Source organism: Schistocerca serialis, chromosome 1, assembly GCF_023864345.2.
Source record: "Schistocerca serialis cubense isolate TAMUIC-IGC-003099 chromosome 1, iqSchSeri2.2, whole genome shotgun sequence".
Lineage (NCBI taxonomy): Eukaryota > Metazoa > Arthropoda > Insecta > Orthoptera > Acrididae > Schistocerca > Schistocerca serialis.
This window is the reverse complement of record NC_064638.1, coordinates 529,940,498-529,964,506: the sequence shown is the minus strand read 5'-3', so window position 1 is coordinate 529,964,506 and position 24,009 is coordinate 529,940,498. Positions and strand designations below refer to the sequence as shown.

Sequence of the window (24,009 nt, the reverse complement as noted above, 5' to 3'; positions counted from 1 at the left end):
GCTTTCACGCCATTATCGTATTTTACTGTGCAGTGTACAGGATGGCACATTATTTCACTCCACCATCGCGTTCAATGTTCTTAGACCATTTTACTGTTGCAGGACGGCATCCACACAGTTCAATACATTTGTTTAATATGATATAAATGCTATAAAATTAACTTATTGTAGGAGTTCAGTACATTATCGTATAAGCAAACCACGTGTGGCAAAGTCAGCCCAAAGCAGGTAAGCACAAGACCAGCACATGCCTTTAAGACATATCTACTGAACTACTGAATAGTTGCGTCCTAAAGGTTTGTGCTAGTCTCGTGTTTATCTGCTTTGGGCTGACTTTCCCAGACGTGATGTGCTTATACGATAATGTGCTGCAAACCTACCGAACATTGATTTTGTACCATTTGTATCATATTAAGCAAACGTATTGAACCATGCATATGCCATCCTTCACAGCACACAGCAAAATGATGATAATGTTCTAAGAACGTTATGCTCGATAATGACGTGAAATAAAATGTCATGCTGCACAGTACACACCAAAATACATCAAAGGTCTAAGATCACTGTACTGCGTAACTGTGTGATAGCCGGAATTTAGATCGTACACAGGAAACATGTAGAAATATACAGTCAAATGTCGGTGTATTCCTTCAAAAATAGTGTATAACTGTAGATCAGCAGCATAGCAAACATTTTACAAATTTTAAATCTAACCTAAAGTCATTACTCTTGAACAACTCCCTATATTCCATGGACGAATTTCTATTTGAAAACTGGTAGCCTGTTACACGTAGATAGGACTAAACAATAATGCATTTGTTAACGGTAACATCATGTATACATATCCTGTAAACTGCCTCGTTCTACATCATTTCGATAGAAGAATCGTTCATATGGTCTATGAAACATTAACTAAGCGCAAGATACATAGGGGTCTCTACCAACGCCACGTAAGTGGCGTTCTCTCTATGCAGAGACAGACAACGAAGGTAACTGCGAGCTGGTGGCGTTCTCTCTATGCAGAGACAGACAACGAAGGTGACTGCGAGCTGGTAGCACGCGTGAGAGGCGGGCGAGTGCACATTCACTGTGGCACGGTGCAGTGTGAGCGCCGCGACAGGTGTGCCTCGTGCAGCGGCAGGAAGAGGCCCGGCTTTCCAGCTGACGCCGCGCCACCAGCAGACTCCGTAACGAAGGCCGCCCGCGGGGCAACGACACTCTACAGCACAGCGCGCCGCCAAAGAACGTCTCCATAGCAGCAACGACAGCCTGCAATCCCTTCTGCCCGCGGTCTATATCTATTGCATTCATACTCTGCAAAGTACCGTGAAGCGTGCATCAGAGGGAACGTTCCATAGCAACACGTACTCCCTTTCCATTAGTGTACTGAGCGAAGGAAGAATGATTGCTTAAAAGCCATTGTGCTCGCTAAAGTTAGACTAATCTTGTCTTCAGGGCCCCTTCCGGGACCACACGTGAGTGGCTGTAGTATATTTCTAGGTTCCTCTCAGTTAACTGTGGTCCATCTTCAAGCGTTTTGCCGCGCGGGATAGCCGTGCGATCTGAGGCGTCTTGTCACGGTTCGCGTGACTCCCCACGTCGGAGGTTCTCCCTCGGGCATGGATGTGTGTTGTCCTTAGCGTAAGTTACTTTAACTTAGATTAAGTAGTGCTCAACCCTAGGGACCGATGACCTCAGCAGTTTGATCCCATAGTCCTTACCACAAATTACCAATTTTTAATGCGTTTTCCAAGTGACGATGTAGGGAGCATCAGTGAATACCGAGAGGCGAATGAAGGGGCAGTGAAATGAAAACGAGACAGATGGCAAAAAAATAAGTAGCTCGAACAGTCCACGGATATACTGCCGGTTCATAGTGTCCAACGGGCACAATATTTCGGCGATCAGACATGTCGCCATCGTCAGGTGCGCTGACGAATTGAGCTCCAGAGGGCGGGCGGCCGCGGGAATACTGCCGGTTTATAGTGTGTGTTGATCGCCGAAATATTGTGCCTGTTGAACACTATGAACCGGCAGTATACCCGTGGACTGTTCGAGCAGCAAATACGCCGGGAGAAATTGAAGAATCACAAAAAATAAGTAAGCTGTTTATTACGTATTGACAAAACGGTAATTTTTTTCTTGCAAAAATGCGGTTGCCAATGGAATCATGATTATACCCAGGCGTGCAGCTCGTCATCTGAACCAAATGGACGGTCACGAAAGACTTTCTGCAGTGCTCCAAAAATATGGAAATCCAATGAGAAGAGGCTGGGACTGTCCACATGTTGCCTAGGCTGTTTCGACTAGGCTGTAGAAGTTTTCCTGGGAAACCCTTACACGTCATCAACCCGATTTCCATATTTGGTGCCTTGAAGAAGGACATTCGTGGCCGTACATTTGCTTGAGACGAAGATGTGCGCGCCTGGATACAATCATGATTCCATAGGCAACGCCAAACATTTTTCCACGAAGGAATTGACCATATTGCCTCACATTGGGATAAATGTACACTACTGTCCATTAAAATTGCTACTCCAAGAAGAAATGCAGATGATAAACGGGTATTCATTGGACAAATATATTATACTAGAACTGACATGTGATTATATTTTCACGCAATTTGGATGCATAGATCCTGAGAAATCTGTACCCAGAACAACCACCTCTGGCCGTAATGACGACCTTGATACCACTGGGCATTGAGTCACACAGCTTGCATGGCGTGTACAGGTACAGCTGCCCATGCAGATTCGACACGATACCACAGTTCATCAAGAGTATTGTGACGAGCCAGTTGCTCGGCCACCATTGACCAGACGTTTTCATTTGGTGCGAGATCTGGAGAATGTGCTGGCTAGGGCAGCAGTCGAACATTTTCTGTATCCAAAAAGGCCCGTACAGGACCTGCAACATGCGGTCGTACATTATCCTGCTGATATGTAGGGTTTCGCAGGGATCGAATGAAGGGTAGAGCCACAGGTCGTAACACATCAGAAATGTAACGTCCACTGTTCAAAATGCCGTCAATGCGAACAAGAGGTGGCCGAGACGTGTAACCAATGGTACCGCATACCATCTAGAGATGGGGGATCCGCTCTTGAACTAATTCATAGAGTTGAATCTTTCAAAGGAGTGAACAATCAGTGATTCAGAAAAAAAGAACGGTAGCTCCAAACGTTTCCCACGGCAGAGAGAGAGAGAGAGAGAGAGAGAGAGAGAGAGAGACGGAGCGTATCAGCAGCGCCTCTGCTGCTCAGAGCACAGTGCACGCCACACAACACAGCCAGCGCCGCCCTCTGCCCTGCTTCTACCTTGGCTGCCTGCATTGTGCAGTGCCCCATTGGATTTTGTGTTTCACATATGCCGTGCCGTCTCTGTGCGTCGTCTGCCGCGTGCAGTGTCTGGCGCAGCTTAACTTAGCATCACACTCTGTCGGCGATCATTTCAGTCGCACGTCCTGTCCTCTGGGCAGTTGATGCGAGCAACAGGGCAGAGAACCACCTAGCGGATAACATAGGAACTACTTGCAACAACCTGCTCGCAAGGGAACGGACGATTTGTCTCGGAGCGGGTGAGTTCACCGCTCCCCCACTCTTGGAACTCGCCCGCTCAACGCTCACCCCACCGTCTCGACTCTAGCCAGAGCGTTGAGCAAAGCGACTCAGGTGTCACTCTGCTCTCTGCGGTCTCAGCTCACGCAGTAATACAGCTCGCGGCTCGACCTGCTCGACTCAGCGCCTCTGCATCGGAGTTCGTCCCTACTGGATATTGTTCTTCGTAGTAATACCGCTATGTATATTACATTATTATGTTATGTATACATCAATTGTTTTTATTTTATTTTTATTTGTTTAAACTGATTAGATTAGGTTCCTGATGACTCCTCTTACTATAGGATTTTTATTATGGACACTCGAATTTTCGCTTTAATTACGAGTGAACTGATAAACGTATCGCAAAATGTGATACACCAATATTTTCCTTGTTTTATTCTATATGCAGCACTTTCGTTTTACAGTCAAATTTATATTTTTTTTTGTTATTCTGGTACGGATTTTGCGATTTCAGGCGTCTTCGGAAGGAAACGTTCACTTTAAAAATATATGGCTTGCGATATATTTGTATGAGGTTAATGAAATTTTAATATATTATAGCCAAATATATTATTAATGTAAATCTCAAGTTACAACATTTTCCGATCACCCAAAAAACCACGATAGTGCAAAATAAACCAATAATCAAAAACTTTGTCATATCGTGGAAATTTTAATAAACAATACAAAATTCTTACTCATTATCTGTGTTACTTCAAAATAGGATAAAATAAGATCAAAATACAGTTATATTACTGGAATAAACCAAGTTTAAAGGGCAATGTGCCTTCCATTTATTTTCTATTGTAAATGAGTGGTGAGTCATGAAAAACAGCTAATTCATTTCAGGGAGTGAACAGTTCTGATCCAATCTCTGAAAAGAACAGTTTTACCCATCTCTAATACCATCACGCCGGGTGATACGCCAGTATGGCGATGACGAATACACGATCCAATGTGCGTTCGCCGCGATGTCGCCAAACCTGGATGCGACCATCATGATGCTGTAAACATAACCTGGATTCATCAGAAAAAAATGACGTTTTACCATTCGTGCACCCAGGTTCGTCGTTGAATACACCATCGCAGGCGCTCCTGTCTGTATTGCAGCGTCAAGGGTAACCGCAGCCTTGGTCTCCAAGCTGACAGTCCATGCTGCTTCAAACGTCGTCGAACTGTTCGTGCAGATGGTTGACGTCCTGCGAACGTCCCCATCTGCTGACTCAGGGCTCGAGACGTGGCTGCACTATCCGTTACAGCCATGCGGATAAGATGCCTGTCATCTCGACTCCTACTGATACGAGGCCGTTGGGACCCAGCACGGCGTTCCGTATTACCCTCCTGAACCCACCGATTCCATATTCTGCTAACAGTCATTGGATCTCGACCAACGCGAGCAGCAATGTCGCGATACGATAAACCGCAATCGCGACAGGATACAATCCGACCTTTATCAAAGTCGGAAACGTGATAGTACGCATTTCTCCTCCTTACACGAGGTATCACCACAACGTTTCACCAGGCAACGGCGGTCGACCGCTGCTTGTGTATGAGAAATCGGTTGGAAACATTCCTCATGTCAGCACGTTGTAGGTGTCGCCACCGGCGCCAACCTTGTGTGAATGCTCTGAAAAGCTAATCATTTGCATATTACAGCATCTTCTTCCTGTCGGTTAAATTTCGCGTCTGTAGGACGTCATTTCCGTGGTGTAACAATTTTAATGGCCAGTAGTGTATTAAGAGTTGTGGCGATTACTTTTGAAATAATAAAGGGTTTCTTTTTTCCATCTGTGTCATTTTGCTGGCCAGGGTGGCCGAGCGGTTCTAGGCGCTACAGTGTGGAACCGCGCGACCGCTACGGTCGCAGGTTCGAATCCTACCTCGGGCATGGATGTGTGTGATGTCCTTAGGTTAGTTAGGTTTAATTAGTTCTAAGTCCTAGGGACTGATGACCTTAGAAGTTAAGTCTCATAGTGCTCAGAGCCATTTGAACCATTTGCGTCGTTTTCGTATGAGCGTCACTCATTCACCTGTGACCGTGCTGCCCTACTTTGTCTTATTTTGTGAGGGTAGCCGGATCTGGTTTCTATTCCTGACATTTTTACAGTGTTCTAGGATAGTTATCTTGGGGTTTCAAGCTCTTTCCTTCCGTGTTTGCTTTGACAATACGTATGTTCTTGGATAGGGCCCGCCTTAAGCAAAACACAATTTTGTTTTTTTAACCCAAATATGTTTCACTGCAGTAAAGAACATTCTTTATCTTTAACAGATGAAAAATGAAAGCCCACCTAAGATGCTGCAACTGCAGTGAAACATGTTTGGGTTAAAAAACAAAATCGTGCTTGGTAAAGGCGAACCCTATGCAAAAGCATACGTATTCTAGGATAGATGGCACGACTATTTCGTAAGGTATTTATATTATTTATAAACCAGTCTGTTTTATAAGCAATGTCGTTTCCAGACAGTTTGGATTTTTCCAGTAATCTACCACTGAACGGAAGTCTGCCACCTAATACTACAACTAAGCGTGTGCGATCATTCCATTTCACATTTTCGCAAATACTTACACCCAGGTATTAGTATGAGTTGATTGATAATGTCGTGAATATTACTATGTCTTCTTTTGTTTTTTGTTTTTTTTTTCGTTATGAAGTGTAAAAGTTTACATTTCTGAAAGTTTAAAGCAAGTTACCAACCTTTGTACCAATTTGAAATGACGTCGGTGTAGATAACTGTATCATCTGCCAAACATTTTAGGTTCTTACTTTCGTGTGCAACTTCTTGGACACTGATGTTGCTAGTAACAATACAGTTAATTATAACACTCTGAGTAGGTAATACTTTACTAATTACAATAAAACTTATCTTTGCTTGCCAGGCTCGACCGTTGCTATGAAACTGCACACGTGGATGTGCTGTTCAGATCACAGTAAAAAGCCACGATTACTGAGAGGCGAACTGATATAAGTTCAGAATGGCCTTCCTGTGGCTTCACTACAGTCACTAGAAAACACAAATCCGTATCCTTATACACTTGCTGGCAGAGTTGTGATAGCGTTGGCGCGTACGCATTGTTCGCAGGAGTCGGAAGTCTGTTCGCACCCCGCCGGCTGACACGGGCTGTGTCACGGCGAGTAGGCAGTACACCGACGTTACTCCGACAGAAACTCCCTGCAAATGGGCAGGACCCGACCTCGACCAGAACTGCCCTTCTGGCCTCTGGCTACGCTATTTGAGGGCAGAGGCGCGGCGTGGCGTCTCGGAGCTATCGGAGCTACGGGACACACGGCTTCTTCCTAGCATCCTATTGGGGTCTCGTGATAACGCTCTGCTGTACAGTACCTATGCGGTAGTCGATACTTGTTGCGCCACCGTCAATATCCGACGACACTCTAACTACAAATATCGTTAAACATCTTCAACATTTCGCGACCGTGTCAGCAACTGTATAACTACTCAAATGGTTCAAATGGCTCTGAGCACTATAGAACTTCTGAGGTCATCAGTCCCCTAGAACTTAGAACTACTTAAACCTAACTGATCTAAGGACATCACACACATCCATGCCCGAGGCAGGATTCGAACCTGCGACCGTAGCGGTCGCGCGGTTCCAGACTGTAGCGCCTGGAACCGCTCGGCCACTCCGGCCGGCTGTATAACTACTAATTTTAATTTTAATAATGAACAGCCTCAGCCTCGCGGGATTATCCGAGCGGTCTAGGGCGAAACAGTCATGGACTGAGCGGCTGGCCCCGTGGAGGTTCGAGTCCTCCCTCGGGCATAGGTGTGTGTGTTTGTTCTTAGGATAATTTAGGTTAAGTAATGTGTAAGCTTAGGGACTGAGGACCTTAGAAGTTAAGTCCCATAAGATTTCACACACATTTGAACATTTGAACAGCCTCAGTTGCACCGTTTATCTAGAAATTTACCTAGGTTTCAGTCTGGATAGCCCAACCTTCTTTAGAATAACAGTATCTAGCGTTTGTCCATAGTGGACATCGTCAAGCTAAAACTTCAAATCCATAAATTATCGTCAGAATGTAAAACTTTTCTGGCACTGCCTCGGCCGCACTGCGCGACCTCTACAACACAATACATGCACGTCTGCACGCTTGCATTCAACTTTCTGGCAGTTATACCGGTTATTAATGTACCAGCGTTTCCAATTTGCAACGGCTTATCTCGTGTTTACGATCTTGCAATGGAAATCATTTAAGTACATCTACATCTACATCTACATTGATACTCCGCAAGCCACCCAACGGTGTGTGGCGGAGGGCACTTTACGTGCCACTGTCATTACCTCCCTTTCCTGTTCCAGTCGCGTATGGTTCGCGGGAAGAACGACTGTCTGAAAGCCTCCGTGCGCGCTCTAATCTCTCTAATTTTACATTCGTGATCTCCTCGGGAGGTATAAGTAGGGGAAGCAATATATTCGATACCTCATCCAGAAACGCACCCTCTCGAAACCTGGACAGCAAGCTACACCGCGATGCAGAGCGCCTCTCTTGCAGAGTCTGCCACTTGAGTTTATTAAACATCTCCGTAACGCTATCACGGTTACCAAATAACCCGGTGACGAAACGCGCCGCTCTTCTTTGGATCTTTTCTATCTCCTCCGTCAACCCGACCTGGTACGGATCCCACACTGATGAGCAATACTCAAGTATAGGTCGAACGAGTGTTTTGTAAGCCACCTCCTTTGTTGATGGACTACATTTTCTAAGCACTCTCCCAATGAATCTCAACCTGGTACCCGCCTTACCAACAATTAATTTTATATGATCATTCCACTTCAAATCGTTCCGTACGCATACTCCCAGATATTTTACAGAAGTAACTGCTACCAGTGTTTGTTCCGCTATCATATAATCATACAATAAAGGATCCTTCTTTCTATGTATTCGCAATACATTACATTTGTCTATGTTAAGGGTCAGTTGCCACTCTCTGCACCAAGTGCCTATCCGCTGCAGATCTTCCTGTATTTCGCTACAATTTTCTAATGCAGCAACTTCTCTGTATACTACAGCATCATCCGCGAAAAGCCGCATGGAACTTCCGACACTATCTACTAAGTCATTTATATATATTGTGAAAAGCAATGGTCCCATAACACTCCCCTGTGGCACGCCAGAGGTTACTTTAACGTCTGTAGACGTCTCTCCATTGATAACAACATGCTGTGTTCTGTTTGCTAAAAACTCTTCAATCCAGCCACACAGCTGGTCTGATATTCCGTAGGCTCTTACTTTGTTTATCAGGCGACAGTGCGGAACTGTATCGAACGCCTTCCGGAAGTCAAGAAAAATAGCATCTACCTGGGAGCCTGTATCTAATATTTTCTGGGTCTCATGAACAAATAAGGCGAGTTGGGTCTCACACGATCGCTGTTTCCGGAATCCATGTTGATTCCTACATAGTAGATTCTGGGTTTCCAGAAATGACATGATACGCGAGCAAAAAACATGTTCTAAAATTCTACAAGAGATCGACGTAAGAGATATAGGTCTATAGTTTTGCGCATCTGCTCGACGACCCTTCTTGAAGACTGGGACTATCTGTGCTCTTTTCCAATCATTTGGAACCCTCCGTTCCTCTAGAGACTTGCGGTACACGGCTGTTAGAAGGGGGGCAAGTTCTTTCGCGTACTCTGTGTAGAATCGAATTGGTATCCCGTCAGGTCCAGTGGACTTTCCTCTACTGAGTGATTCCAGTTGCTTTTCTATTCCTTGGACACTTATTTCGATGCCAGCCATTTTTTCGTTTGTGCGAGGATTTAGAGAAGGAACTGCAGTGCGGTCTTCCTCTGTGAAACAGCTTTGGAAAAAGGTGTTTAGTATTTCAGCTTTACGCGTGTCATCCTCTGTTTCAATGCCATCATCATCCCGTAGTGTCTGGATATGCTGTTTCGAGCCACTTACTGATTTAACGTAAGACCAGAACTTCCTAGGATTTTCTGTCAAGTCGGTACATAGAATTTTACTTTCGAATTCAATGAACGCTTCACGCATAGCCCTCCTTACGCTAACTTTGACATCGTTTAGCTTCTGTTTGTCTGAGAGGTTTTGGCTGCGTTTAAACTTGGAGTGGAGCTCTCTTTGCTTTCGCAGTAGTTTCCTAGCTTTGTGATTGTACCACGGTGGGTTTTTCCCGTCCCTCACAGTTTTACTCGGCACGTACCTGTCTAAAACGCATTTTACGATTGCCTTGAACTTTTTCCATAAACACTCAACATTGTCAGTGTCGGAACAGAAATTTTCGTTTTGATCTGTTAGGTAGTCTGAAATCTGCCTTCTATTACTCTTGCTAAACAGATAAACCTTCCTCCCTTTTTTTATATTCCTATTAACTTCCATATTCAGGGATGCTGCAACGGCCTTATGATCACTGATTCCCTGTTCTGTACATACAGAGTCGAAAAGTTCGGGTCTGTTTGTTATCAGTAGGTCCAAGATGTTATCTCCACGAGTCGGTTCTCTGTTTACGTTGCCTAGACAAATGTACTCCGAAAATTGCGCTACTCCACATTGATTATTTTTTGGTGTGGCGATTTTTTCCCATAAGAGTACACATAGAGAGAAGATTTAATAAAATATTTTTTATTTACTCACTAAAACATAAGAAAAACTTTCAGTTTGTGTTTGCATGCAGCAATATTTTTCTAATATGTTCCTGAAGGATGATGAATGCAATGTGATTTATAATGACAAAAAGATATTTTTATGTTATATAATTACAATTTAACAATTTTCGTATTTTTTTTGTTGTAATGTGAAATCTTGCTTCTTCTAAATTTCGTGATCCTAGGATGACAGGAAGCACCCTATAAGTGTTGATGAGGAGTTTACGAGTATCGAATATGTGACAAAAACGGCCGTATCTTTGATCGCATGGATTTAGAAGCTTCAACGTTTTATACAGCCAAGGGACCGTAGAACTTAGTATGTGACATAAATTTCAACTGGATACGTCTACCAGTTTCTAAATAAAAATCGGACAGACAGACCACAAAGCAATCCTATAGTGGTTCCTTTTCTACCGACTGTAATACGGAAACCTAAAGAGAACGCATCCACGAAGCCATATTTCTTCTTTTCCTGTTAACTTTTTTTGCTTATCGAATGCAAACAATGGAGAGCCGCAATCACTTCCACTTTCTCCCTTTCTTCCATTTCGTGGCTATAGCGCGTCTCTTGTAAACACTCCTGGCCTGGAAAATATTGTCGCAAACATTGGCAGCCAAGAATATCCGGCAGTGTTACTGTAACGCACACGTGACGCTTATTCGTGTGACCGCCATGTTGTCGGATAACAATTTAGAGCTATATTTTCTGGGGAGCGCCATCTTTACGATCGGTGGTGATGTTGTAGATTGTAGTTTTGTATATCGCTTCTGTTGGTCTTTGTGTAGACGAATGTGATCTCTTCTTTCTACTGGGCACAATTTTATGTTCATAGGATGTACGCTGTATTATGATTGAAAAAGGCGCCACCTCCATCTATTGGAGGGCGTACTAACGTGGACTCTGAAACACCGTGCAGTTCGATATTTCACACGTTAAAAAATATTGCCATAGGTGAAAAAACTGGTAACTGACAAATACAAATCCTAGAACTTACCGGGGATCCAGCACCTCACACATGACCTCTATATCAACGAGTCACATGATTTGGTAACACAAAGATACCGATTCAGGTTATCAACTTCAAAATGTGTAACTTGTACAATCGTTTTAATAATACAAATTATGAGTTTATTTCCATCAATTCTCTAGAACGTAAGCTCTTGTCTCTCATTTAAAATTTAGATCTTGTGGCATGACACAGCTCCAAACCCATCAACTTACTTGTATGGAAATGGATATTTTTGAGTCTTATTCTCCCCTGGATGAATTTCAGCGGAAGACCCTCCATTCCCTAAACACACTTTTGTATGAAGCCATCACACCGTCATATTATTGCTGAGTACAGGTACCTACCTTTAGCACCTCCAAAGCTGGATAACACGTAAAAGAACGTCCGGCCAGGGCGATGAATCTGCCAAGAACAGAATGGCTGCCCACTAATTTACTTTAGTTTGGAGAATTTGTATCTTCCCATTATTAACTACCAACCTATCACTTTAAACATTTCACGCAAATGTCAAAGCGAACGCGTGCTTCTGGTAATTGATGAATGTATTACGACAGCCTAATTGGGAGATGGTCAGGTGCTGATAACGTATTCGGAGGATAGCCTATAAAGGAATTTAGCACAACAAATCATAAGAATGTAGGATTTTGTGGCAACGAAAACAAAATGTGTCCTCTTAAAGACATTCCTGATCTTACATATTTGGCGCAGTTTTCTGTGAATAATGAACAGTATCAGGTAAGAAAGCAGATAACTTGAATCCTCATGCAAAGTTCTGCAGACATAAAGGTAACTAATTAGATAGCAGTACAGATATGAAATTAGGAAAAATGGCACGTTCTTCGGTTATGTAAGTGCTGTAGTTAATCTTATCTTCGATGTGGTCTGTATCCTTTCTTGCGTCACGCACAGGGTGATTCAAAGGAACGGCAAATTTTGAAAGTTCTGTTGGTAGCAGTGGGCGATTGGTAGCACTGAATAACATACGCCAGTCTCAACGACACTTGCCATTTTGCTACTATGGATGCTTGGAGTGGTATGCAACGTGCATTTGTGATCAAAGCATTTTACAAGAACAATGGCAGTGTTGAGGGGGCACGTAGTGAAATTCGCCAGCGTTTTAATTTAGGACGTCACGATCATATTCCATCAGCAAGTAATACATGGATACGTAATTTCGAGTAAACTGGTTCGGAAATAAAAATGAAACTTCCAGGCCGTGTGCGAACCGTTCGTACACCAGACAATATCCTATCTGTACAACATGCTGTCATAAGAAATCCGCGTCACCCAACATCTTTACAGTTGCGTAGGTCAAGCGTTCGAAGAATATTAGTGCAGGAATTGCAATGCCATCCACACAAGTTGCAGATCGTCTTGTAATTGAAATCCGAAGATCATGTTATGCTACCACAATTCTGCGAATTAATGCTTCAAAAGGTAAACGAGGATGAGGATTTTATTAACGAACTGTGAATGTCAGACGGAGCCCATTTCCACCTTCGTGGATTTGTTAGCAAACAAAATTTTAGATATTTGATACAAGTAATACCTACGGAGCTACACCAGTGTCCATTGCACAGCAATGAAGTTACCGTGTGATGTGCTATGTCATCATACGCTGTGGTATCCGCCCCTTTTTTTTCTTTTCTTTTCTTTTTGTGGGTTTACCTTAAAAGCAAAGTGTTCCTTAGTCAACCTACGACAACGGAAGAATTAAAAGCCAAGATCTGAGAAACGATCGTCGAAATTTCAGTTGAGATGTTACGTCAAACCATGAACTAGGTAACAAAGTGACCGCAGAATTTTGGAGTAGAGAAGCAGCTCACCTGCAAGATATCATCTTCAAAAAATAAATTGTACTGCATGTGTTCTAAAAGGGCATTATGTTTGTTATTAAATAAATATTTTAAAAAATTGTTTTCAAATATTTAATTTTGCAGATTTTTCCGTTTCTCTGAATCATTCTGTATTTTATATCTTCCCCACAGTAGATATACATTTCTGGCCATACATTACTGAGAATTTTGGGAGTCGGGGTAAGACTTGAGTGTCACTTATATAATGTCAAAGATATTCTAACATCTGCCAGATGATCGAAAATGTGCATTGTTAAGTTTTGCCAATGCATACAACTTTGATAAAGGAGTATAACATTTGACGCAGTGCTACGTGAGATTCGTTACATGGGAACAGGCAATTTAAATACCTGTTAATATTTTCTGATATGGCATGGGAATAAGAATAGAAAGACCATGTGACAATGGTGTCTTCCTAAAGGTGGTGTTATGGAACGTAACCTACTAAAAAAAAAATCAAAACGTAAAATTTAAGTATGATAATTGATTGATTTCTCCCGATTTTGAAACATAGTCACCAGGTTAAAACCGCGCACGGTGACCTTGGAGACAAGTTCGCACTAAAGATACAACTGCTTACAAGTCACTGTCGGTGTACGTCGACTTAGTGATACACGCTTTTAAATGTTCTCCATAGGCGGGAGGGTCGAGACTTGTTTAAACCTTCCACCCAGTTGCGGCTGCAGTGTTAGACCACAAAAGCACGTGAAAAATAACCAATAAATCTGCAAGGTGTCATTTTTCTTAAATGCAATATAGATGCGGTAATATTAAATATACCGCACTTCAATGTACCGCGCTATTGCTGCTCCTGTAGACTATGTGATACTTAGCATCAGGGTCACGAACACGTCTTCAGATGACATCAGGGTCACGAGCGAGCATACCTTCAGTTGTGCACGTTTTAAGCTTTTGCTTATGCGCAACTCTTGTGAGTCAAATCCCTACGGACTTGTTAAACAACGTGCACGATTCGTGGCGTGCGTATCTGTCCTGACCACTGAGCTACATATTTACGTAGCACACTGCACCAGACTTTTAGCCTTGCTCACTTGGCATAAATCACTCTAGACTGTATCTCACTACTCAGATATGCCAGTCCACTCACTATACTGTAAAATCATATCAGGCATCAGTGTACGTTATTGTTATACTGGTAGAAAACCTATTTTATGTGTTACGTATATTTTGTTTTCGATTTTATCTTACAGTAACCCATTTGTATTCTACTCAAGTGATCATGTTGGTAGACATCACTGCTTGAGATACAAATGAATTACAGACATTGGCTGCGAGCAAGTATGGATTGAAATCAATAGGGAAAGTTGAAAATTTGTTTCGAACGCTTGTCTCCCTGCTTAGTGGGAAATGCGCTGACTAGTAAGTATTCCGGTCACCGCATGTGTTACCCTCTCACGCCTCCCATCGGACCCAAATTCTTAACTGTTAATGTAGTGCCCTTGCCCTTTATCCTCATTACTCGCGGCATTCCGCCAATTCCCGTAAGAGTTAGAACTTGGTGTGCATCTGTACCGAAGAGATCGTTGACCGTCTCGCCTTAATTATGTATTCCCACAAACGGTAGTTTGTATTCTAATTTGGTTGCTTACTTTGCAGGAATCGGCTTTCGTGTGCAGTGTCAGCATGAAGCCTGTTCAAACTATATTAAGAGCTCACAGAAAAGTAAGTTACCAGGAAAAGTTAATCGCAAAGGAACTAAGCTCCCAGATTAAATCCGTTGATTGAAAAAGTGACGAAATCAAATAAATACGACTACAAGTGAGTGTTTAACAAAGAAGTGTACAATAAATGTAAGTGGTTGTGTGGGTGCAATGTAAGAATGCCTGATTCCCAGCTCGGAAGTTAATTCGTGGACTAATACAGATGTTAGGAATCTTTTACATTTCTCCGAAAAAATAGAAAAGCACGAAAACTCCAACTTGCACAAAAATGCGGAACGGAGGGTACAGGAAACTTATACATTATTTCGTTCTTGCCCTAAATAGAACTTAATTATGCGCAAAACAACAAAAACCCACAAAAACAATTCTTTCTTTTGTTGGACAAGTTATGCATATTATTATTATTATTATTATTATTATTATTATTATTGGCAGTAGCTGCATTTGCATAAATTTCTTCATAAGGACAATTGTTCTACAGCAGATGCTATTTCACTCTCTCAAATTTATCTGAATCTTAAAACTTGTGAAGACGCGGAATGTATACTCACGAACCGCCGTTGCTTCCATTCCGATTTTTTTGCAGCGGTGGTCCACGAAGAGAAGTTGGTTACCATATTCAGATCTGATTTGCATATGTAAACTAAGGAGTGACTTTTGCATTCTTTTTTCGCGTTAGCGGAGCCCGCAGACTCCCTTGGGGGCCGAGTTATTGGTCGAGCCAAGCACCGTGACGAAGCCATCTATCTGCAGTTGCCGCGAGCAGTACGTGCTGCCACCTTCCGACCGGTCTTGAAACTACAACGAGGTGTCTGAGTGGGAACGTGTTAGCAGATACTGGAAAAGTACAGCACATCTTACAACACCTGTGGAATTTCTCTAGCTCATTAAATGACCGAATATAGCGAAAGACTGATAATTAAATTTATCTCATCTAGGGACATTTGCTTCTTCTAGCAGTTAAACAACGAAGGAAACGCAAAAATGACCCTACTACGTATACAGATTCTCACCTGGAATCAACGCTTTCGCAGTAGTATTACATTATATAAGATTATTTCCAAACCCACTAAATGAACGTAAAACAGTTACTATATACACGTAGGACGTCGATCGGCAGCTCAAGACTTAATTATTTACATTTTCTAGGAAAATGAAACTTGATTTAAAGCACAGACACTACCGAAACTATTTTCTTCTTTAGGGTCGGTGTACCGATTTTACGACACATTCCCATTATTTCAGCCCGCATTTTGTCGTAACGACGTAAGAGCTCTCTGTTTTTGTTATTTTAACAGCAAAATTTAATACGCTCAAGATTCTCATAGAGTTCTCACCGTCTTAGTTATGGACCGGGGCGAAGCATCAGCGTCATCTTTTCTCTCTCTTTCGGTTCCAAACCGCACTCAAGCTCTGCCAGGAACGTACAGAAATAACCAAACCAATGTTTGGTGTAACGTTAATTCCTTCCAATAATGTCTCGCATCTGAAAAACCGCTATCTTTTCGATCAAAACAGTATCAACAATCATCGTACAGCTTTTTTTAACAGACTTGTTTCACATTCAAAGACAATCCTCCCCGAATTCAGTACTGCAGAAAATAAAATGGCATTAACTTTCGTTCTAATTTCTAAAACTGCTTGATGAGACTTAGCATTACATTTAATAGACTGTGAACACAATAAATTTGTAAGAACTGTCTCTCGTCTCTTATAAGCCACCAACAGGTAGTAGTCGTCATTTTTCCCCCTTTTCTCACTTCTCTTATTGTTAATAAGAAATTATTTATTATTCAGTTGGCTATTACGAACATCACTATCTAACCACGAGATAATTTTAAGAGATAACCAAATCTGGAACAGAAGATTGTACAGTTATTGTCTAAACCAGACAAACATTACATGTAGTAGCTATTACATTTTAAAGAAACACTAAACATTACTATAAACAAAGATCATCAATATGCACACATTTCAGAAAAGAAGTAATTTGAAAGAAATTGCAAGTAGTTATTTTACAGCTATAAAACAACAGTTACCATGTTCAATTGCAATTTACGTCTCATTCAGGAATATTACTATTACTATTACTATTATTATTATTATTACACTAATGTATTGAGATGCTTATGATCATTAGCTGTCTTACAGTGATCGTATGTACTTAAGAATTCAAAATACAGTGTGTAAAGTGGTCGTAGTACAAAGGTTAGTAGTAGGAGTTCAACAAGAAACTAGTTGTAAAAAAAGGATTGAAAACGGCATATGTGCCAATGTGCACACATTTGTTAATGAAAAAGCATGAAGAAAGAAGTTAAAAGGGAAACACAAAAACGACAGTTGCCAAACAATTAGCAAAAGAGCCGAAAAAAACATAAAATCCAAGGAAACCGGACGAATGTAAAGTATAATTTATTAGTGGATAATCCAGGTGAGCGAATACTAAGTAACCCTCGAGCTGAAAACTAATTACAGACAAACAGAACACGTTCAGAACTCAAATAAGAAGGAGCGCTATCTGTTAGGTTGAACGGCCATTACGATGTAAACATAGAATTAAGAACATCAGACACTCATTTTAACCGAGTATAAAAGAAGTTGCTTGGCTTATACTCTCAAGAGCTAGTTACATTAGTTTGAACTGCACTGTTTTTCCGTAGCTGAAGGGTGTGGTTCGGTATAACCTGCATAGGACGCCATAAATTTGTTACGCTGATAATTTATTTGACATTTAATGTGAACAAAACGGATAACAGATCAGCAACGCACAGGAACGCACCTCCAGCAGAGGTCGATTGTAATTGTGCTCTAACATAACGATCAACCAAGCGTCCTTTCGCGTGATAATTGTTAATATAAGCGGTTCATCGGTATAAGAAATAACTAATGCATTGATTTACCTATGCGCCCATGACTGGGAACAGCATCAAGCGTCGCAGGAGAGGCGGGAAAATAAAGGACACAGTAAGGGGAAAAAATCATCCACACATCAGTTCACTTTCTTAACGAGAGTAAAAACATCCTACTTCCCTACGACAAGTTACCACACATCTGTTGTAAGACCACCAGAGAGAGTGCCTCTCCATTCCATGGGTGGCCATGAGTTCTCAAAAACACTTCAAGATTTTGACATCGTATTTTGAGAAATGAGGGGAAAACACGTAGGCATGTAAGTTCTCGTGCAGCATGGAATGCCATTTATTACTCGCCGTTTACATACTATAATGGTCGTAACTGTGGTACCAAAATTCACAGTCGAGATTCGTTCACTTTGATTTGACTTAGTACAACGGGGCGGGTACAACTGGGATTCTACTTTACAGCATAAAGGAGTCTCATGGACTAGTGATTACACCTGGAAGCCATGGGGAAGAAAAAAATATTATCTTCCGCGAAGATTCAAGAGATTTAACTGTAATCGCGTTGTTACATGTGCTGAAGGCAAACGGGGTCGGACATTTACTTGGTAGAGTGGTTGATGGCTTAGATGTCATTCAGCACCATGTGGGAAGTCGCTGAACAAATAAACAAGTCATTAAAACGGTGCAATTCGAATCAAATTATACAGAGTTAAACAGACCTAACATTCAGAAGGATTACAGCAAGAAAGTCTGGGGATAAATTCAGACAAACATTACCGCACTGTTCCTCAGTTATCGTGGCAGCAGTTTGGATCAGAACTAAGCTCCTTCGCGGAGTTCTCATTTTCTATACGCAGGATTCACGCAATATAAATAGTTCATCTATAGGTTTTGATGAATGAGTTTGCAAGTATCAAAATATGCGACATAAATGGCCGTATCTTCGGACTGCATTGACTTAGAAGCTTAAATTTTTTAGATTGCCAAGGACAGTACACCTCAGTTAGTATTTCATATACATTTGAACTTGATACGCCATCCGATCCTGAGAAAAAGGGATCTTAACAGACGGACAAATATAGGACGTGATGTCATGAGGATTCCGTTTTTAGCGATTGACGTACGGAACCCTACAAAAGGAGGACACAGTATTCATGCATGGTTGTTGTTATTTCGTTGTCTTCATCATGTTACAGTTTTGTACTCTACTTAAGGAAATTTATTTACCTCAAGACGTACCTATCGTGTGATTAGCGAATTCTACTCTTTTAAAAAATGGACTGCTGTTAATTTTTTGCAGATGGGTTCTGATACTTCAGTTAACGATTCCACCTCATACTTGAGCGATGTACGTTTCAGAATAACAGCAGAATTGTTAGTTCAATAAGACAAGATTTTCACTTGTCCGGTTCGATATGCAAGTAGTTGGACAACGCCGATCTTAATCCAACAAATACGACGTTCTTAATGTTCTGTATAGACTAAGGCTTCAGAGTGATTAATTGCAACGATGGTGCTTCTTTGCCTTTATGGGATAACGAGGTTTTATTTAAGATGATAAACTGACAGTATAGTTTCCTATGACAAAGGTTTGTGGTTCTCATAATTAATGGCAGACTTGTTTCATACTTGTTAATTTCATTATGGTTTATTTAATGTAATCGTATGGCTAGGGCACCTCATAGGACAGACCGTTCGCCGGGTGCCGGTCTTTCAATTTGACGCCTCTTCGGCGACCTGCAGTCGATGAGGATGATAGATGATGATGAGGACAGCACCACACCCAGTCCCTGGGCGGAGAAAATTCCTCGACCCAGCCGGGAATCGACACCGGGTCCAGAGGATTGACAATCCGTCACTCTGATCATTCAGCTACCGGGGGCGGACAATTCATTATGGTGACTGAGCTTCACCGAAACTAGCCAAATAGACTTTCTGTAATTTACTACGACTCTGGCTTGACTACTGCACTAAAGTCAAATAAATTTGAAAAAAAAACTTACATTTAGTCACGCTCCTTAAGACAGTCATGTCTAATTACTCAGTAAGTTCTGCCTAACGTTACACATCTAAAGGTAAAATTTGTTTGGTTTGTTACCTGTAAATCTATTGGTGTATTCTCCTTCCTCTAGCAGTTATGACTTGTTATGTAGCTTAGATTTCACCTTTACTATTGCATTCGATGCTACTACTTTGTACATACATTACGTTTGTAGCATTTTTACGTACTGAGCGCCTTATTGGCTGATAATGACATCATGCGGAAGACGGAGTCTCTCCTACTTTACCCTTAGCCCCTCCATGCTACCAAGCAGTTGACGTTCATGTCTCAAGAGACAGTACCTACTCCATGCCCACCTCCACCTACCACTATTTGGTATATTTTCTTTTAGTTATTCTTATGTTTATATGTCTCAGTTTGTAGCTCTTATCGTTACATGTCCCTGTAAGTCTGTTAATGTAACAATATTTCAGAGGATGGTATGAAGATGGTCATAAAAAAAGAATGAAATCGGTCACCATCTCAAAACGTTTTCATGCAATCAAAACTGTTTTAATTGTTAAAAAGTGTTTCACTTGGATCGCTGTTGTTCCAATGGTCCTTATAAAAATTGTTAAAGGGAAAAAGCTTAGCATTATTATTATTCAAAGATGAGATATCCTCATACCTGTGTCCCGAAAAACTCGACCTTCGTACGAATGCCCACCGCTGCAATCCAAGTTTGTACACACGCGGCCATGCCATAGCTCTTGGGAAAGAAAGGTGGTGGGGGTAGCAGAGACGCACCTAGGAACCTGCGGCTAACATAACTGTCCGAACACGAAGACGCTCCTTAGCATTCCTTGTGGGTGTAGATAAAACCTCTCTGGCTTCCTGTAACGCAAGATGGCTTAATTATCATACTATGCTACAGGTTACATGTACACACAAAGGATTCAAACTAACCGCAGTCACACAGTCATTCATCCTTGCTTTCAATGGAGTGGTACAGGCACAAAAGTATGTGGAGGTGAACGGGTATAAATGCTCCTCTCCCTCACAAAGACATATTACCATCACGTACAGGTAACCTGTGGCGTCATCTGCAGATAATGCTCACAGTGAGAGCCTTTCTCTATAAAACGGTTGTAATGGACCCATTTCAAAATGAGACCACCACTCTGTTTGTTCGTAGTTCTGACACAGTGGAAACTATTTAGTTCAAATGGTTCAAATGGCTCTGAGCACTATGGGACTTAACATCTATGGTCATCAGTCCCCTAGAACTTAGAACTACTTAAACCTAACTAACCTAAGGACAGCACACAACACCCAGTCATCACGAGGCAGAGAAAATCCCTGACCCCGCCGGGAATCGAACCCGGGAACCCGGGCGTGGGAAGCGACAACGCTACCGCACGACCACGAGCTGCGGACAAGTTATTTAGTTCCCTTTAGTTTAATCTATTGATGTTAGTTTCAGCAACACGGATAGTGAGTGCGTTATTTTTACGATATTGACAGTTTGGGCCATCATACTGTACGCTATCTAACTTTTAATGGCTAAGAGGTCATTCACATAAGCAGATGCCTCTTTCGCTAGGCTGAATAGTCCATTCTTCTTAATTTTAGTATCTACATTGGTATAACCAACAAAGACAGCATATTTGTAGCCATAGGGTGTACAAAAACACACACACGCAGTACTCGACTATTGTTGGAGAATGCTTACTAAACTACCGTTATTAATTATTGAGTTGTTTACGATAAAATAGCCGTCACGTTTTCAAAAAGAGATTTTGTAATTCCCATGATGTTGGAATTAGCTCACCGGGTGATGCAGTTGATTTGTAGGTCCTGTATCGATTTGCATAGCATTTTAGTATAAGATTGTAAATTTTATTTATCAGCTCATCGCCAAATTTTTGTTTGGAGATTATAGCTATTTCTAAGATTTATGCGGATTTTCCGAGAAATGAAGTTAATTGATTTCATGTAAACGTCTTCATCTTTTAAAATTTAAAAAAGGTCGTCCATTATACTACACAATGCAACAATGAAAAAATATTCTGTGACACTTTATTGGAAATGTTGGCGTTTGCACATGACTGAGACACGGAACTCCCAATTTTTCGTTTGATACCCCTTTCTCCCACGCAGTAAAACAAAAATATTGTCATAAGATGCCTTGTTGCAGATAATACGTTCACAATGTTCACTGAAGGAAATTCATTATTACTCCCAGATTTATACAAAGTATGATGTATGAAATAGATTGCTGTTTAGTTTATCTAATTCCCATTCTATTCACGGACAAAGTGTGGCAATGAGCGCTCATGCTGTTTTGAGAATAAGCACCCCTATCGAAGAGAGGGCTAATATATTATGTACAGTATGCATAAGCTTCACTATAGGAGTGTGGTGATTTGATGCAGAAGCCGTATTTCATGGTAAGCCTTTATTAGCCGGTAAGCTGCAGCGCTAGCACGAACACTGGAGGCCCCTTCTGACTCTACCGTGTTGTTGTGTTTCAGGAGGGCAGCCATGTTCGCGCGACTGTGCCAGCACAATGTCGCCGGTGAGTAGCCACGGCACGCCGCTGCTGCTCCAGCCGACGAGGCGGCGACCTTAGACAGGCGCCTTCAGTGCGCTGGAAGCTGCGCTGCCCACCTCCTCATGCTCTGCTACTGTGTCCTCCTTATCCAGGACTACACTGCCCCCACCGTGTTGCCTCACTTAATTGTACGTAACAAGGGCGAGTGTATGTTGTGACGGCTCCGACCTCCAAAGGGACATCCAGCTACGCTCAGCAATACCTAACGTTTTTTTTCATATTATGTGAAGGGCTTATTTCAATAGTGGTACAAGTCCATAACCTCCACTTTTCTGCCTGTAATGCTTCTGAAATTAATGATCCAAACAAACAGAAAGAAAGGTTCATCTCTAGCAACAAGCCATATGCTTGAATATTTCTGGTCTCTCAACTGCAGATTTTTCAGAGCTCATTTAACTTTCGGACTCTGTATCTCAAAATGAACAAAAGTGGACTTGTACTACCACTGAAATTAGCCCTTCATGTAATGGATGGCTCGAGTGATATATTTCTGCGTTATTCCGTTTTAGTTTCCATATAAGCGGCGTTAGGGTATCGTACGATCTAGTTTATCTCGTAGTTTTATTATTTCATTACATTATCAATCGACAGTCTAAAAACACAAGAAAAATTAACAGAATTTGACAGGAATCGATTACTTCAATAAAGACGAATTTATATACTATTTTATTCAGGTCAAACTATTAGTAAATGATAAAACAGCACAAGAAATTGACACTTTGTTGCCTGCTTTACACTGCACATTTCTACGTTGATTATACTGAAGAGCTTAACTTTTTTGGTTTATCTTGTTAGCGAGGACTCGCTTTGATTGGTGCGTCGTATCACGGGCCTCATAGTAAGAGCAGACTGTAACTGGTCCGTCATGTTATTGACTTCGTAATTTGGGAACATTTTCATTGGAAGTAAATATTACAGAACACGCTGAGAGGGCTCATTTTCGTTGGCAGGAAATATAACCGGCCACGCAATCAAGGCACACACTTTCAGTGGTTCGTCACATGACAGGCTTGGAAACAAGGACACGTTTTCATCTATCTGTCATACGACTGTATCCACGTTAAAGGGTTAGAGACCTCTGATACGTTCAAGAACTATATCTCCACATGGCAAAAAAAATCTAGCACCCGTTACAGCCAATGGAACGAAATTTTATTGTATCGTTCATATTGGTTGTCTTAGCATTGTCGAAAAAATTTCAAGTGCCTGTCTCTTCTATCCGTAATATCAAAACTGTGTATAAGTATGCCTGTGTGATCCAATTCTATCCGATGCGCATGTTACATCAAAACGTGTTAAGGTATTCATAAAACGTTATTGCAATTTTGCACATATATTTTGTGATTGCACGTTGGTGATATAGCGGAGAGAAGCAAAAGGATATAACAATTTTTAATTGGTATTATCTCTTGTATTACACAACATTCAACATGTTTATTGATACAACATATTGGGGTATATGTGGAATTTAAGGGCTCCAAAATCAAGTGTATAAAACAAAGTCTTGCGGTTTGTAAGTAACCTTGTAGTGTATAAGCAGTGTCCTAGTTTTGCTGTGCATTTTTCAAGTCGCCTGCTGAAGTTGACAAAACAAACCCTCCACTTCATTTGGTATGGAACTATTTCCTGGTGAATGACCCCTTTAATGTCGTCTAATGTTCGTGATTTGTTTACGTGCAACCAGGGTTTAAAGTATTCAAATGGTTCAAATGGCTCTGAGCACTATGGGACTTAACATCAATGGTCATCAGTCCCCTAGAACTTAGAACCACTTAAACCTA

General features: G+C 41.6%; 1 protein-coding gene across 1 annotated transcript in view; it reads left to right on the top strand.

Annotated features, from left to right (window-relative positions):
* Positions 1–24,009, top strand: part of LOC126411337 (uncharacterized) — a 1,112,707-nt gene that overhangs the window by 434,954 nt on the left and 653,744 nt on the right. Inside the window, exon 2 of the mRNA XM_050081360.1 lies at positions 22,149–22,192. Coding sequence (XP_049937317.1) covers positions 22,159–22,192 — 34 coding nt within the window. The 5' untranslated portion in view covers positions 22,149–22,158. The remainder of the gene's footprint in view (positions 1–22,148; positions 22,193–24,009) is intronic.